Genomic DNA, 14,239 nt, shown 5'->3' with positions numbered 1-14,239 from the left:
CCCCTTTCCTGGCTGTTGGGACATGAGTTGAAACAGGACCATGAAAATCAAGTAACTCCTGAAGTGACTTTCACCTCCAAAGATACGTAAATTTTATGAATTCCAACAATAAAGTCATTTTCCAGCAAAGAAGGGTTCTGCCAGCACAGCAGCATTTTCTGAGTGTGTTATTCAGCAGGACTGAGCTGCTCAGAAGGGAAACTCCTGCAAGGGGAAGGAGAAAACACGGACTGGAATGTGTGAGCCCCAGCAGCTCACCAGTAGGGAGCTGGTTTCCTCCCACCAAATTCTCTCCCGAGATGTCAAGCACCAAGGCACCGTGGGTTAATTAAACCTAAAGGACACCTCCAGCTCTGATACCCCCAAACCAGGGGAAAAGGAAATCCCTGCATCTCCCTACAGGTTGTTTTCAGGGCAGCCGTAGCAGAGAAGCCTTTAAAAACAATAAAACCTCCTGGAAATAATGGAGACCTGCTGCCGTCAGTGGGTTCTGGACGAAGCCCAAGAGCAGAGGGCCTGGGAGGTTTTATTTGCCTCCCACGGAGCATCAGGAGGAGACCTGGAAAGCCACGGCAGCAGCGGGAAAGGGCTCTCCCCTTCCCTGCTCCCGCCAGCACAGCCAGGGAGCCGAGACAGGAGGTGAGGCTCGGCAGCAGCAACTCTGCCAACTCAAGGAAACGTCAGGGTCTGGAGAATTTCCTCACGTGTTTCCAATGTGTTTTTTATGCATTTTATTGCTCATCTGCCATGCAGATCAAAAACGCTGGAGGGATTCCAACTATTTCACACAGAATCTCACACTCCAGGCTGGCTGCAGCCCCAAAGCCTGAGTTTCTTCACTTGAAATACTGCCCAGTGTTATTTTGGGATGTGACCTGATAGCGGAAGCCCACGGGGACCCTGGAACGAGAGCGGTTCCAGCTGCGATTGGATGCCCGAGCCTGGCCGGTGCCAGCGCGGGGCTGTCGGTGCTGCTGACAAACAGGGACTCGGCCCCAACGCCTCCTTTTCACACCACAACAAAACCATGCCTGAACTCACACAGTTTGGTACCCAGAGGAGGGGGCAGGGGAGTTCATCCCTCACAGGGAAAGGGTTGCAAGTCCTGGCATGACCAGCACAAGGAGCCGAGTGGTTTGTGCTGGAAGCAGCCGAGATTCTTTTATCTGGTAGCAGGAACCACCACCCCTCTCTCTGATACAGCTCATTTGTTAAACAAACAGAGAGATGAAACAACGAGAAATACTTAAGATCAAGGTAACAAAATCCCAGAGGAGCAGAGAGACTCAAGGCTCTGTGTCGGCCCATCCCCCTGATCTGGAAGAGCAGGAAGACTGACCAGAAAGCAAATGGAATTTCTGAGCAGGGACTGCAGCCTCCCCTGCCCATCCCCAGCCTCAGTCCTTCCACGTGGGAAGAGGGAATGATCTCCGCACGATCAGATCACCAGACAGTACTCAAGGAAATTATGGTCTGAGATGAGCATGTGGTGGAGCTTATAAATTCTGTAAGGCCAGTTGTTTCCATAAGATGCTCACAAGCAAGACCAGAGAACAATGGCTAAATTTATTCTCCAGTTCTTTCTGAAAGGGAAAAAGCCTCTTCCTTCCTTCTAACTGAAATACCCACTTTCTATTACAAGCTCCTTTTTCTGTGCAGTTGCTTTTCCACTTACTCAAGAACTACCAACATTTAAAAATCACAAGCTTGTCCTTTTCTTCCCCTTTATTTCCACACCCAAAATACCTCAATCCTCTCCATCACAACAATCACACAGCTGACTGGCAGGATCTCCCTGCTATTTTGGGGACATGGATAGACTTGTTCCTCCTTTGGCAGCACAGACAACTGAATCCTGCATCTCATGCTCCACAAAACACTCTCTCCTGGAGACTTCCCCGTGCTCCATTCAAGCCCGCCCACAGTGACAGAAGGCTCTGGAGGCCCTGCAGCCCCAGTGCCTTCCTGCTGTGCCCCTTGCAGGTTGCTCCCCCAGCAGAAACCAGAAGCTGGAGCTTGGGACCAAGTTCAGCTCCAGTGGAAACCCAGTTGATACTTTTCATCCAGAGAGATTTATCATCCAGTGTCTCCAAAGCTGACAAATCAAGAGTCAGAACAGAGATCTTCCAAGTCCTGTCCTATCCCAAAAACACACAACTCGGACCAGGGATGACCATCGTTCCCCTTGCTCTGCTCTTCTACCACCAGTTACTGTGGAGAGGAACGCAAGTCCATCTTTCCAGCACCAAAAGCACCTTCTGGAGCATTCCTGGTGTGAGGATGGGCTGGACAAGACACAAAGGGGAGGAGGAAGGACACGTGCAGCGTGTCTTTCCCATAAAGCCTCTCACCACGTCCAGAACCTTTCTGGAGACCCTGCAAGTGGAAGACCCTGGTCACCCTCTGTCCCTGAGTGCTCTGTCCCGTCACACTTTGGGAGGAGTGAGAGAGAAACTAAAACCACGGGTTTTGAAGCTGCCAGTTTACCTACCCCTGATTTTATGCTCGTATTTGTGTGGGAAACACGTCCATCCACATTCCCAGGATGACTGAAGACGAATCAAATACATCCAAAGCCCAGCAACACGAGCTGGTGACCCCTGGCCATGCTTGGCTTCCTCCACTGCCACGTGGCTCTTGCCCACCACTCTCCGAGGAGCTGAGGAGCCCGGTTTTAGTTCAACAAGGAAGGATAAGTTTTTCCTGGCGTAAGAAACTGGGAATGCTCAGAAGGAAGCTCACTGCCACACCAGCACGGGCTGCACGCTGCATTTCCATGCTTTAGGAAAGCTCTGTGAATTCATGGCCTTGCCCCTTCTCTTACATCCTCCTTCCGAACGGGACAAGACCAGCAGTCAGAAGGAACAAAGGGATTTATTTGCAATGAAGTCACTGGGATTGGCCCCTCGGATACGTCCCTGGAAGCTCAACCTCTGATCTGAGCATGATGATGACATGAGGGCAACTAGAAATCAGACAGCTCTTGAGTTCAGCAAGAGAAAAAACATCAAGATCCTGGTACCAAACTGAGTGTGCCATAAGGACCTGGGAGTCCTCACGTGCCACTCACTCATCCCCACAGTCCTTAGGGAGAGGAAGGAAGCGCCAGACTTTACTACTTCAAGGGGAAAACACCTGCCCACTAAAACAAACACCAGTGAGGTAACAGCAGCAAGGCTTCAGCCTCTGCTACAGAGTCCATATTCCCTTCCCTTCCAAGGAGTTTTAGCTCCTCTCAGGCAGCAGCGCTGACAATTACAAACCTAAGATGGGGACTGGAACATGCCAGAGAGATTCGTGCAGTTTCCTTGCTCAAAAAAGAAGCTGAAAAGCTCATTCTTCCAGGCTGGCTCCAGACAAACTGGGAGAAGCTGCTGGCTCGAGCTGCACTGCAGGGAAGGGAGCCTTCGGAGAGGAGGCTGGCAGGAGGAGGGGCTCGGTGCCACACGAGAAATTTTACTCTGATTGCAAAAATAAGCTGCTGTTCTAATCCAGCTCAGTAAATCTAGGTGAGTCCGGTCGGCTGGCAGAGAGCAGGCACAGAATGGAGCAGGGAGGAGGACAGAGGGAAGTGCTGCTGGCTCTGCCACATTCCTGCACCGGGAGCCTTGCGGAACAGCCGGCGCTGCTACCGCAGCAGCCATTGATTTTTCAGAGGTCGATACTCCACTCCCACAGATCTCCTCGGCAGGAGCTTTAATCACATCTCCTGCTCCTACCCTGTGCCACTCCTCCTTCTCTTCCCCCTCCAAATAAAATAAAATAAAGTAAAATAAAATAAAATAAAATATATTTTTAAAAAAGGGAGGGCGAGGGGACTTTCCTCCCCCTCCAAGCATGGAGCAGATGAACAAATCTCATCTTCTCAGTCTTTGGAGAGCAGAGATTCAGAGCTGTAGTTGCAGCACTAAGTAGAGAAGGAGTAACATGATTCATCCACAGAACAAGATGTCGCTGGAGGGAGAACCCGCCATGTGGAAGGGCAGCATTCCCACCCGGAGAGTGCTGGGCTCTTCCGCAGGACCCTGGGAGATGCAAAAGCCAAACCCCACACAAGAGTTTCCATTTAACCCTTTGGAGGCTGCTCATCTGATGAAAAATACTCCCAGCTTTAGATAAACATTGGTACAACATCAAACATCCAAGGCAGCAGGGAACGGTGGAATTTTCCTGGACAGAGCGGTGTCACTCCAGCTGTCCCAGAAGCTGTCCCGTCCATCCAGCAATGCTGCCACACCAAAGGTGAAACCTCCAGCTCCTACAGCAACACTGACCCCAAAACAAGCTGCAGGAAAGAGGCAGGAGGATCCTGGGCACAGGAAAAAGCAACATGGCAGCAGCACCAGAGGATGCTCTCACGGGATTTCTGATGTTGTGGGGATGCAGGGATCTACAAGTCGAACCCGTCAACGGGAAAGGCTGGTCTTGGGAAAGGCAGCTGCAGGAGGGAAATGAGTGCAGGCCTTAGCTGACAGACCTGTTTATTCAAAGAGCTTTTGTTTTCCTTTTGCAGGATTTTAGGCCTCCTCATCCAAGTCTGAAGACAAATTCCAGCTCACACAAAACACAGAATCATGGAGGAGGCAGGAAGTCCCCCTTCCACTGCCAGCCAGGAGGATATTCCCATTCCCCAGCTTCTCTGGAAGGCGCTTTCCAGGCTCATGTTCCACACAACGAGACTCCAAAGCATTTAGTCATCCCAGCATGTGATTGTGCCACCGTGCCAACCACGCCAGCCAGGGTGGGCAAAGGGAAGCAGCAAAGGCAGGAGGCTGAAATTATTACAAAAATAAAAAGGCCTCTGCTCAGGCAATACTTTGGATTTTAAGATAAATCAGCTTTTAGTATTCTCATCAGCCTCTGAAACAATTAACAGTGACGGGATAATTTTCTAAAAAAGCAGGAGAAAGATTTTAGGATGGAACAAGATTTCTAAGGTCTCAGGCATTTGCAAGCGTGGTGAATCCCGTGGTCCTTTCCCTGGAAGGTGTCCCCTGGCCATGGCAGGGGGGTGGAACTGGATGATCTTTAGGGTCCCTTCCAACCCAACCCATTTTGTGATCCTGGACTGATTCTAGGATCCAGCAGCTCCTTCCCAAACTCCGTGGTACCTGTGGGAAGGCAGCGATGGCCCCTTGGCATTGGGGCATCTCCAAAGAAACCATTTCCATCCAGAGCTGTCTGCAGTGCCACCCCAGGCCCGGGGGTGCTGCTCCGGGTGGGATGGGGAGACTGGAGACACATTTGGAGAGAATCAAGGAACTGCTCCTCTCTCCTGGCTCAGACAGGTGAGCAGGCACGGGAAATGGTAACATATCCATGGAAACCTGGCCCAGGCCAGGCGCTGACGTGGGCCCGGTGCTGCCCTCGGGGTCAGGGCACCAGAACAGTCCATTCCTGGAGATGTCACTTCTTGTCAGTTCAGGAAATTAAATCTTTTTTTGTATTTCCTTAAATAGAGGCTTCTACTTTACAGATTCAAAATCGTAGTAAAAGCCAATCATACAACTCCTCCCATTACCAGGACTGGTTTGGGATCCCAGCGTGTGGACCCATCCCAGCCCATGGAGCAGCTGAGCCTTGGGCCCCTGCCATGCCCCACACGTGGGCACCATGTGGAAGGAGTTTTCCCCATGGCATTTATGATCCCACATGTCTCCAAGACAAGTCAATCCAGTGTGCCAGAAGCACAGTAAGAGGGAAATGATTCCTGTGGAGCGAAAGTTCAGGTGTGGTGGTGTTTAAAGCACCACAGGGTTAAACACCCTCAGTTATCCCTGCAACTGCTCCACGCAGCAGAGGAAGGTCACACCAACAGAGCCCCTCCCTCCCAGCACGGTGGGTTCACCCTCTGGCAGGGCTCAGCTGCGAAGGAAAGGGCAGAGGAGGAGGATCAAACGTCCAACATCAGACTCACAAGAGGCTTCCACACCTTTTAAAGGGTCGCCAATGGCGCCAAGTCAGCAGCAAAAAGGAAGTGAGAGCCTGATTTCCCTGCCCTACCCCACGAGCAGCTCGGAGAGCAGAGGGTCGCCCTCACGGGAGCTCTGGCACAGGAGCGGCTCTGGATCCTGCGGCAGCGCAGGGACACGTGTGGCAGAGCACGGAGCACTGCCTGGGATCCCAGACCAGAACTGGTCACCCTGCAGCAATTTCCTGCTCCAGCACTGACCTGCCTCACCCCCGTGGCTGGGCCTGAACAAACCAGAGCCCGTCCTGGGCTGGGGGAGCTCCGGCCCCGCGCTGGGTCCTTGGCTCCGCTTCCTGCGGGGTCCGGCCCCGGCAGCGCTGCGAGGCGAGGGAAGGGCTGGGGTTTGGGGAATGTGAGCAAGGCGCAGGCAGGAAGCTGAGCTGAGCTGCTCTAGACCAGAATAGAAACAGGAAACGAGCCCGGCATCGAGCACAGCGCAGCTCCCGTGGCTCCGGCAGCGGCTCCCAGGGGATGGATGCTCCGTGCGGAGAAGGGGACGAGCTCCCGGGGTGGGGAGTTCCCCTCGGCACAGGGCGGGATTAGCTCCCTTCAAACCCTGAGGAAGGGGTGGGAGGAGAGAATTGCCACATGGACACACAGCAAAGCCGCCCTGGGGCAGGTCCGAGGTGTGAAAGGTGTCAGCGGAGCGGAGCGGCTGGAAGGTCAGGGTGGCTCTGGAGCAGCATTCCACACTCTGCACAGTTAACAAAATATAAACACTTGGAAAAAAGGCACAACCTTCTCAAGGAACCATGCAGAGATGGTGGGCACAGTCACACAACAAGGAAACCTCGGGCAGAGGAGCGCTGAACAAGGAACAACACATTTCTAACTCCCGCTACCACCACAGCTTGGGATAAAAACCTTTGGATGGGCACAAACTGGAATGCAGGGATCTGCACTGCCAGTGCTTCAGGTGCTCCTGGGGGAAGCCTCAGGGTGCTGGTGGCTTTATCTGCATATCCACTGTGCTGCCCTGCTTTGAAATGCACACAGTGCTAATCCCTCTCCTAAGGCAAGCAATAAGACAAGCTCAAAAGGCCAAATACAAACCAAACAGAAGCAGGAAGTCCCATATGGAAAGAGAAAAAAGGAGAGGGGAGAAAAAAAAAAAAAGGTTTGAAGTGACCAGCAGATTCAACTATAAAAGGTTCTTTTTCCCTGCCCCCTGAAAAAGTTGTCAAAATTATTCACTTTAAAGTGAAATTTTAAGGAAACAGGCTGCCTCCCCTCCCTCCATGGCAGCTCTGACAGTTTTTTTGCTGCATTTCAGCCTGTTGCATTGATTATTTCCAGGTCAGGGGACGCAGCTGACAGAGTTCAACTTTATTCCACTTCAAGCACTCCCAGAGCAGCTGAAATGACCAGTTGGAAAGAATGGAAAATCCAAGCAGTGCTTCCTGACAACCTCCAGTGTCCAAACGCAGTAACTGCTTGACTCAGGGAGAGATAATCAAACCAAAACCACCCCACAGCTGCTGGGGACATTCACTGACAAGAGTCTTCTGCCAAAGCTCTGCAGCCTCATTCCTCTCCCCACCCAACAAAACCAAAGTTTCTTAAATCCACACTGCAAAGACCCAAGGCCAGAATCCACAACCAGAAGTTAAACATGGATTAGGAATGCTTTCAGCTGGTTGTAATCCTTTCTGCCATTGATAAGACACTTTTCAGATCAAAATTCAGAGATGAACCAAAGTGAGACATCACTGAATAAACAAAATAGTTTCCCAATAGTGCAAAATAGCAAAATACTGAGGTTAAAACTATTCCCACTCTACAACAAGATGAAAATAAACTGCCCAGAACAGGGAGGGGGTTTCTCCCTCAGGCTCACTGTACACCGACCAAACTAAGGACATTCTGGGGTGGGAATTCCAAAGTTTTTGCCCCAACTGCCCAGTTTGCTGCCACAAAAATTCAAACATAACCTTGCTGTGCCAGGACCTCCAAAACCCTGCCAGAATCCATCCGCCTGTTTATAAATGCCTTTTGGGGCCAACCTGGAAGCTCAAACAGCAGAGATGCCAGCTTCTGTGGCTGGGGAGGGATGAACAGCCTGGTGGGAGCCACTGCCTCATGCTCCACATCCATCCCAAAGACATCAGGAACTCCTTCAAGGCAGCCCATGAGACAGAGACTGGGGCAAGGTAAAACCTGTCCCATGTTCCATAATGGAGAAAATCCCTCCCAACAAACCCTGAACTCCAAAGAACTCTGCAGCAGAGCTGATCTGCAATCCACACCCAAATGGATGTTCCAACACCCGATTTGCTTCCCCCAGAGCTGCTACCATGGCTGCACAGAAGGAAGTTATTACCTGGAAATTTTTGACTCCTTCAGCCTCAAAATCCAAGACTCAAAAGTTAAAGGCACCGAATAAACTGGATACGACTCTCCAGGAAGAAATTTTGCTAAGGAGAAGAAACTTGGGAATCTCCTGGGAGAAACAGATTTATCCCAAGGATTACTCTTCCTCTATTACACCCAGACACAAAAGAGTACACTTCACTTCTCCTGTGCAATTGCAATCTAAGTTTAGTTTGGCTGCAATCGTGATGGAGCCTCCCTTGGGAAGCAGTGAATTTTACAGAGAAATTCCTCACCTTGCCTGCTACAGGAAGGGAGAGGAGCCAGGACACTCACAGGGATGCAGAGCTCTCTAAAAGGCACCAGGGAGCCCTGGTTAGCTCAGGAGAAAAGTTCAGTTAATGACACAACAATCATGACTGGGAAGGGATCCTGAAGGCCCCACCCAGAACAATCCACAGGACGTTCCTCAGGCAGATCCCAATAAAGCCACAGGAGCTGAACAACTTGACAGTGTCCCTGCCAGAAGATCAGCACCTCCTGAAAGGGTGATGGATCAGCCAAAGACATATTCCCCCTTTATTGCTTAGGATTCCAACATGAACACTGATGCACAACATCAACGTGCAAAGGCCCAGGACCGAGTACATAAATTTAACACCTCTCAAGAACCTAAAAAGCAGGAACCTCCTTTTCCTGCTGGGGCTGATCTGTGTTTAATTAAAGATGATGCATGGCATGCTTTGCCCCAATTCCAGGATACCCAGTGAGCTATTCCACCCACCCACCACCACCCAGGCTTGGGAAAGGGCTCAGGACTCCGTAACAAAATTAAAAGCCCACAAACAAACTCTGCTCCTCTAAGTCATCCATAACGGCAAAACAGGGATCTGGGAATCCTCCTGAGCAGGATAAAACTTTCTCAACTAGACAGACTGAGCAATATCAGGAAGATAAAAAGAAATTGATAATGCCCTTCCATGGAGCTCTTGTGTTCCTGAGCATCCCCAGGCCAAACTCCGTGCAGGAGATTGATCACTGCAAACTGAAACAAGAAGCATCCCAAAGATCCTGCCTTTCAACACCCCACAGCATCCCTGTCTGAGGCCTTTCTCAGCTGGTGCTGCTCTTTGCCCTACAGGATCCCAATGAGACAACAAGGAATTATGAAAGAGGTGCAAGGGAGTCTCCTTTTTTTAATTTTTTGCCTGCTAAGGAAGAGAAAAGGCCGAAAACACACCAGGGTTGGGTAAGCTAAAGACTGCTTGATTTCTTAAATGCAAATTATTTTGTGGTAAAGCCAGGAAAACCAGATATTCCCTTGTTTCTAGGCTCCTCCACTCTTGCAGCTGAGATGGATTTCTTTTCTTAGACTCCCTTCGGGAGAAGGGACAACTTGAAAAGGGCCAAATATATTTAACCACAAGGTATAAAACAAACTCCCACTTGGTGCTGAGAAGGAGCCACTTCTGCAAAGCCTAGTTACTAATGCCTATAATCCGAGTCAGAGGGATCAGTAGGATTCAGGAAGGCTCCATCAGCAGTGCCTCTGAAAGGACTTCCCACCGTTCTGAGCTACAGCAATTTCTTCAATTACTTCAGTGGCTTCACTTCTCCTGTGCTGCTTGCCAGAAGATGGGTCACATGGAAGAACTTGTGGAGAGGCAGAGTGGAAAGAAACATGCTATTTAAAAAGATTTTTTCTTCCCCAGGCCTCAGAACAAATTAAATCTTTGTAATCAGGGTCCAAAAGGGAAAAAAAAAAAAAAAAAAAAAAAAGAGGAGGAAAGAAAAAAGCAACAACCCACAACTACTCCCATTAGGTGGTCAGAACTAGAATCACTTTGTATTTTGGGTGACAATTTGTACCCACGATCCGAAGGCATATTTCAAGGGGCTCATAACAAAGCTGTTCTCATTGCTGGGAGCAAAAATAACTCAGTTCTACACACAGCTCACTCCTCTGGCCAATCCAGCTGCAGCTCCCAGCACTGACTTAGCCAGTGGCTAAAGAAAAAAAATAAAAGCTCACTCACTTCCTACTGGTTAGAACAAAAGTTACCAGCAAAATCAGAACTCAGCAGCTCCAAACTTTTCTTCCAAGCCAGAGGCACAGACCAATTGTGCAAACTAACCTAAACTTTCAATCTTTTTCTGCTTTCTTGATGTTTGAACACAAAATTAAACTACTCTGGCCCAACACCTGCTGGAACACTGGGCACTAACCTCATTCCCAACTGGTCACTGCACATCCAGCAAGCAGATTTAGGATGCCAAAGAAAATATAATTCTCCATCTGCCAAGGAAGGAGCTACATGGGACTGATCTTCCTCACTCCAGGTACCAATCAATTTGTCTTTTCCACCAACTGTTCAGTCAGACTGGACCTGAGAAGCTTAAATCAGCAGCATAAGGATCCAATGAGACAGAAAAGGCAGTGGTGCTCCAGTGCCAACCACCAGTGCCACAGTGGGACAAGGAACAGGAAAATAAGGCAAAATTGAGGATTTTCCCTGGAGGTCAGGGCCTGTTCTGACAGCAGCCAGGTACCTCAGACATGGCACACAGAGAGCTCACAGAATGAGCTGCTTTAGGTAGAACCTGCAGACCAGAGCACTCAGGGTTAAACTTTCCTCTCAAATCCATTACTTTTGTAAATTACATTCAATCTCCAGTGGGAAGCCAGAAGCTAATGACTTAGTAAAAAGCACAGGCAGCCTCCACCATTCCCATTTCCACGTGGAATACTACCAGTGCTCATTTCTCCTGCTGTGCTCCTGATTGCCCTCGGCCCAGGCCCCACTCACCGGCAGGCTGGAAGGTCTGGACTGAAGATTCAAGTTCATGTCTTCTTGCCCTTTACTGGAAGCCATTGAGGGAGCAGAGGATGCCTGGGACCCAAATGAGTCTTGAGATAACTCCTGAAACATCAAGAAACACACAAAAAAAAATCACGAATGGGAATACAATGAAGCCTCTGTTGGAATCACTCTGGGATGTTCTCACATTGTGGAAGATTTATGTCCCCTTGGTGACATTTGCCCAAAACAGGAGGTGAGAGCCAGGAGTCAAAGCCAGCACACACAAACACTGCCCAGCTGCAGCTCAGAGCTGGGAGTACAGGTCTCAGGCCATGACAGAACAGCCATTCTCAGCTTTCCCTTATCACAGATCCCAGAGATCGCAGGCTGTCCTGGATCTGCCCGCTCTTCTTCGTCACCTTCACCACCTCACCCTCGCTCCAAGTACCTCGTTACACAAACGAGGCAAGTCAAGTAAAACCTTCCACTCCTCAAAAGCTGCCCTGGGTGCGTTGCAGTGTTTGCTGAAAGCTCCCAGCCAGCTTTGTTTCTCCTCCCCAAAGGCAAGTTTTACACTTAAGAGCAAACTCTTCCCTTACCCTCCACGTGTGGCTCTGCAAACTGTGCTAAACCAAGGACCTCTGGGAGCACCTGGAGAACCCCCACAGAGCAGCATGAAAACCATTCCATTATGGAATCCTCTACACTGATAAAGAATCACTGAGATTGGAAAAAACCTCCAAGGCCCTCAAGTCCAACCTGTGTCCAATCCCCATCTTCTGTCACCAGCCCAGAGCCCTGAGTGCCACGTCCAGTCCTTCCTTGGACACCTCCAGGGCTGGGGATTCCAAACCCCCCTGGGCAGCCCCTACCAACGCCTGACCAGCCTTTCCTTGAAGAAACTCCTCCTGAATTGCCAACCAGCAGCATTTTCTCACTGATAGCCTTTAAAGCTGCAGTATTAGCTTGCCTTTGCTGGTTACCACATCTGTGAGCCACAGGAGAAGTCACCAGGTTTGACCATTTCGTCCCGCCCACTTTGCTGCGTGCAGTTCAACCAATTTCAACGCACAAAACAGAAGATGCGCCCCGACATTTTTTGGAAAGGACTTTGAGAAGGAAGCAGAGCAGGAGGCAGCCTACCTGAGGCGGGGGGAAGCGTTGCTGGGAGTAGGCCGAGGGCTGCTGCGGCGGCTGCGCCGGGGGGTACGACGAGGAGGGCTGGGACAGGGCCGAGGGCGCCGCGGGCTGGGACTGCTGCTGCTGGTAGGGCGACTGGGACTGCTGCTGCGAGTAGGGGGGCTGGCTCGGGGCGTGCTGCTGGGCCGAGGGCTGCTGCTGGGGGTACGGGCTGGGCGACTGCTGATGGGGCGGCTGCGACTGCTGCTGCGAGTACGCCGGCTGCGAGGCGGGCAGCTGCGGGGCCTGCGACTGAGGCTGCTGCTGCTGCTGATACGAAGGCTGAGAGTGAGGGGTCTGGGATGGAGGCTGCTGCGAGTAGGGAGGCTGCTGCTGCTGCGGATGAGGGCTCTGCTGGTTGTAGTAGGGAGTCTGGCTCTGCTGCCCATACGCGCTGGGGCCCTGCTGCCCGTACGGAGGCATCTGCAGAGGGAGAGATGGAGTTGTGCCCGTCACAAAGGTGTTTCTCACTCACACACACACACACAGATTCTGCTCAAGAAGCAGAAATTCAGAAACCTGTGCAGAGCAGTAATGTGCTGGAAATGCCACTACCTAGATACTTCCCAAACAACAGCAGAAGTCACTTGTGTGTGACATTATTCTTGGCAGTAACCAAGTTTTAACAGGCATCATAGCTAAGTTTTTAGGGATCCCTATCTGACCACCCTTCAACAAAAGTAACATTGAAAGGAAAGACTGTTTACTCCAACAAAAAAAAAAAAAAAAATTGCCTTTTGAATCCTGCAAACAGTCCAGCAGGCGCCACTTGGATCATGTAATGAGCCAAAACTGACCTGGAGTCATTTCTTGTGCAAAGAACAGCTGTGTCTCTAACACAGCACAGAAGAAAGAGGATCTCCCTCCCCTGCTATTTATTTTTCCCTTGTTGGAGTCACTGCTCTGCCACTGCCTCTCTTGGAGAGACAAAGATTCCACAGGGTATCAATCCCACCTGGATGCAGGCGTGGTACAAAACGCAGCCTGAAGAAATGCCTTTTTACCCAAATAACAGATTCCAGCCTGGCTGGAGGGACTCACGGCCGTGTCTCTCTCCTGCCCCTGCTGTAACAGCCTACGGAGCCCTGGAAGCTGTACCTGCTGTGCGTAGGAGATGCTGCCCATCGTACTTTGCGTCCTGCTCTGCATTCCCATGGGGTATCTCTGGGGGGTCTGTGGCCCATAGGGCTGGCCGGGGTAGCCGTGTCCTTGCTGTGGCCCCGCCTGAGGTCCCTGCTGTTGCGTGTAGGGGTTGTTCCCTCCGTAGGGCTGAGGCCTCATCTTCCCCATCTGATCCATCGGGCTCGACGGCTGCAAGGCAACACGGGACACGTGAGGCACATCCACAGACACACAGGAACTGCTCGTTTCAACATCGGAACTTCCCAAAAACCCCCGGGGAAAACTCCAACAAGTCGGCACCAAGGAGAAGCTCATCTGCCTCTTCCCAGGCGCCGGACCCCAGCTTTACATTTGGAAACACAGCAGGATTCCTGCTGCCCTCCCAAACCCACCATTCCACCAAGAACAAGCCCAATGAGAAGTCATTTAATGCTGACATCTCTCCCGTGGCAGGACAGGAGGAAGGGGGGAAGGATCATCAAGACAGATCAATTATCAGTGTAAGTGGCTTTTCCCCACTGTAGGTAGTATTTGAATGTCCAGATATTCCACAACAAGGTAAATTTAGGCTGAAAATTTAAATATTCACAAGAAACACTGCTTCTTTCACATATAACAAGGTCTCCCAAAACACTACAGGCTGTTAATTTACACTTATGCATTTCAATTAATGCACATTGATGCAGTAACACTGGGCAGCGCTGCCGACATCCACAGTCTTCAAGACTGCGTTTTCATTTTTGAATATTTTTTTTACATGTGCTTTGTGTCTGCTGCCTTTTGGAGAATAAAGAGTTTCTAAATCAAATTTATTCAGATGCACGCAAAAAAATTTGTCAACCTGGAAAGTCAGGTC

At 50.5% G+C, this 14,239-nt stretch overlaps 1 protein-coding gene across 2 annotated transcripts in view; it reads right to left on the bottom strand.

The window, feature by feature from the left end:
• ARID1A (AT-rich interaction domain 1A) overlaps window positions 1-14,239 on the bottom strand; it is a 53,689-nt gene that overhangs the window by 18,729 nt on the left and 20,721 nt on the right. For both annotated transcript variants that reach the window (XM_068994441.1, XM_068994443.1), the window contains exons 2-4: window positions 13,360-13,572; window positions 12,226-12,684; window positions 11,089-11,202 (exon numbers count right to left, since the gene is read on the bottom strand). In XM_068994441.1, the coding sequence (XP_068850542.1) occupies window positions 11,089-11,202; window positions 12,226-12,684; window positions 13,360-13,572 (786 nt within the window). The remainder of the gene's footprint in view (window positions 1-11,088; window positions 11,203-12,225; window positions 12,685-13,359; window positions 13,573-14,239) is intronic.

Source organism: Aphelocoma coerulescens, chromosome 23, assembly GCF_041296385.1.
Source record: "Aphelocoma coerulescens isolate FSJ_1873_10779 chromosome 23, UR_Acoe_1.0, whole genome shotgun sequence".
Taxonomy (NCBI): domain Eukaryota; kingdom Metazoa; phylum Chordata; class Aves; order Passeriformes; family Corvidae; genus Aphelocoma; species Aphelocoma coerulescens.
The sequence above is the reverse complement of the archived record's forward strand: the minus strand, read 5'-3'. Positions and strand labels throughout refer to the sequence as shown.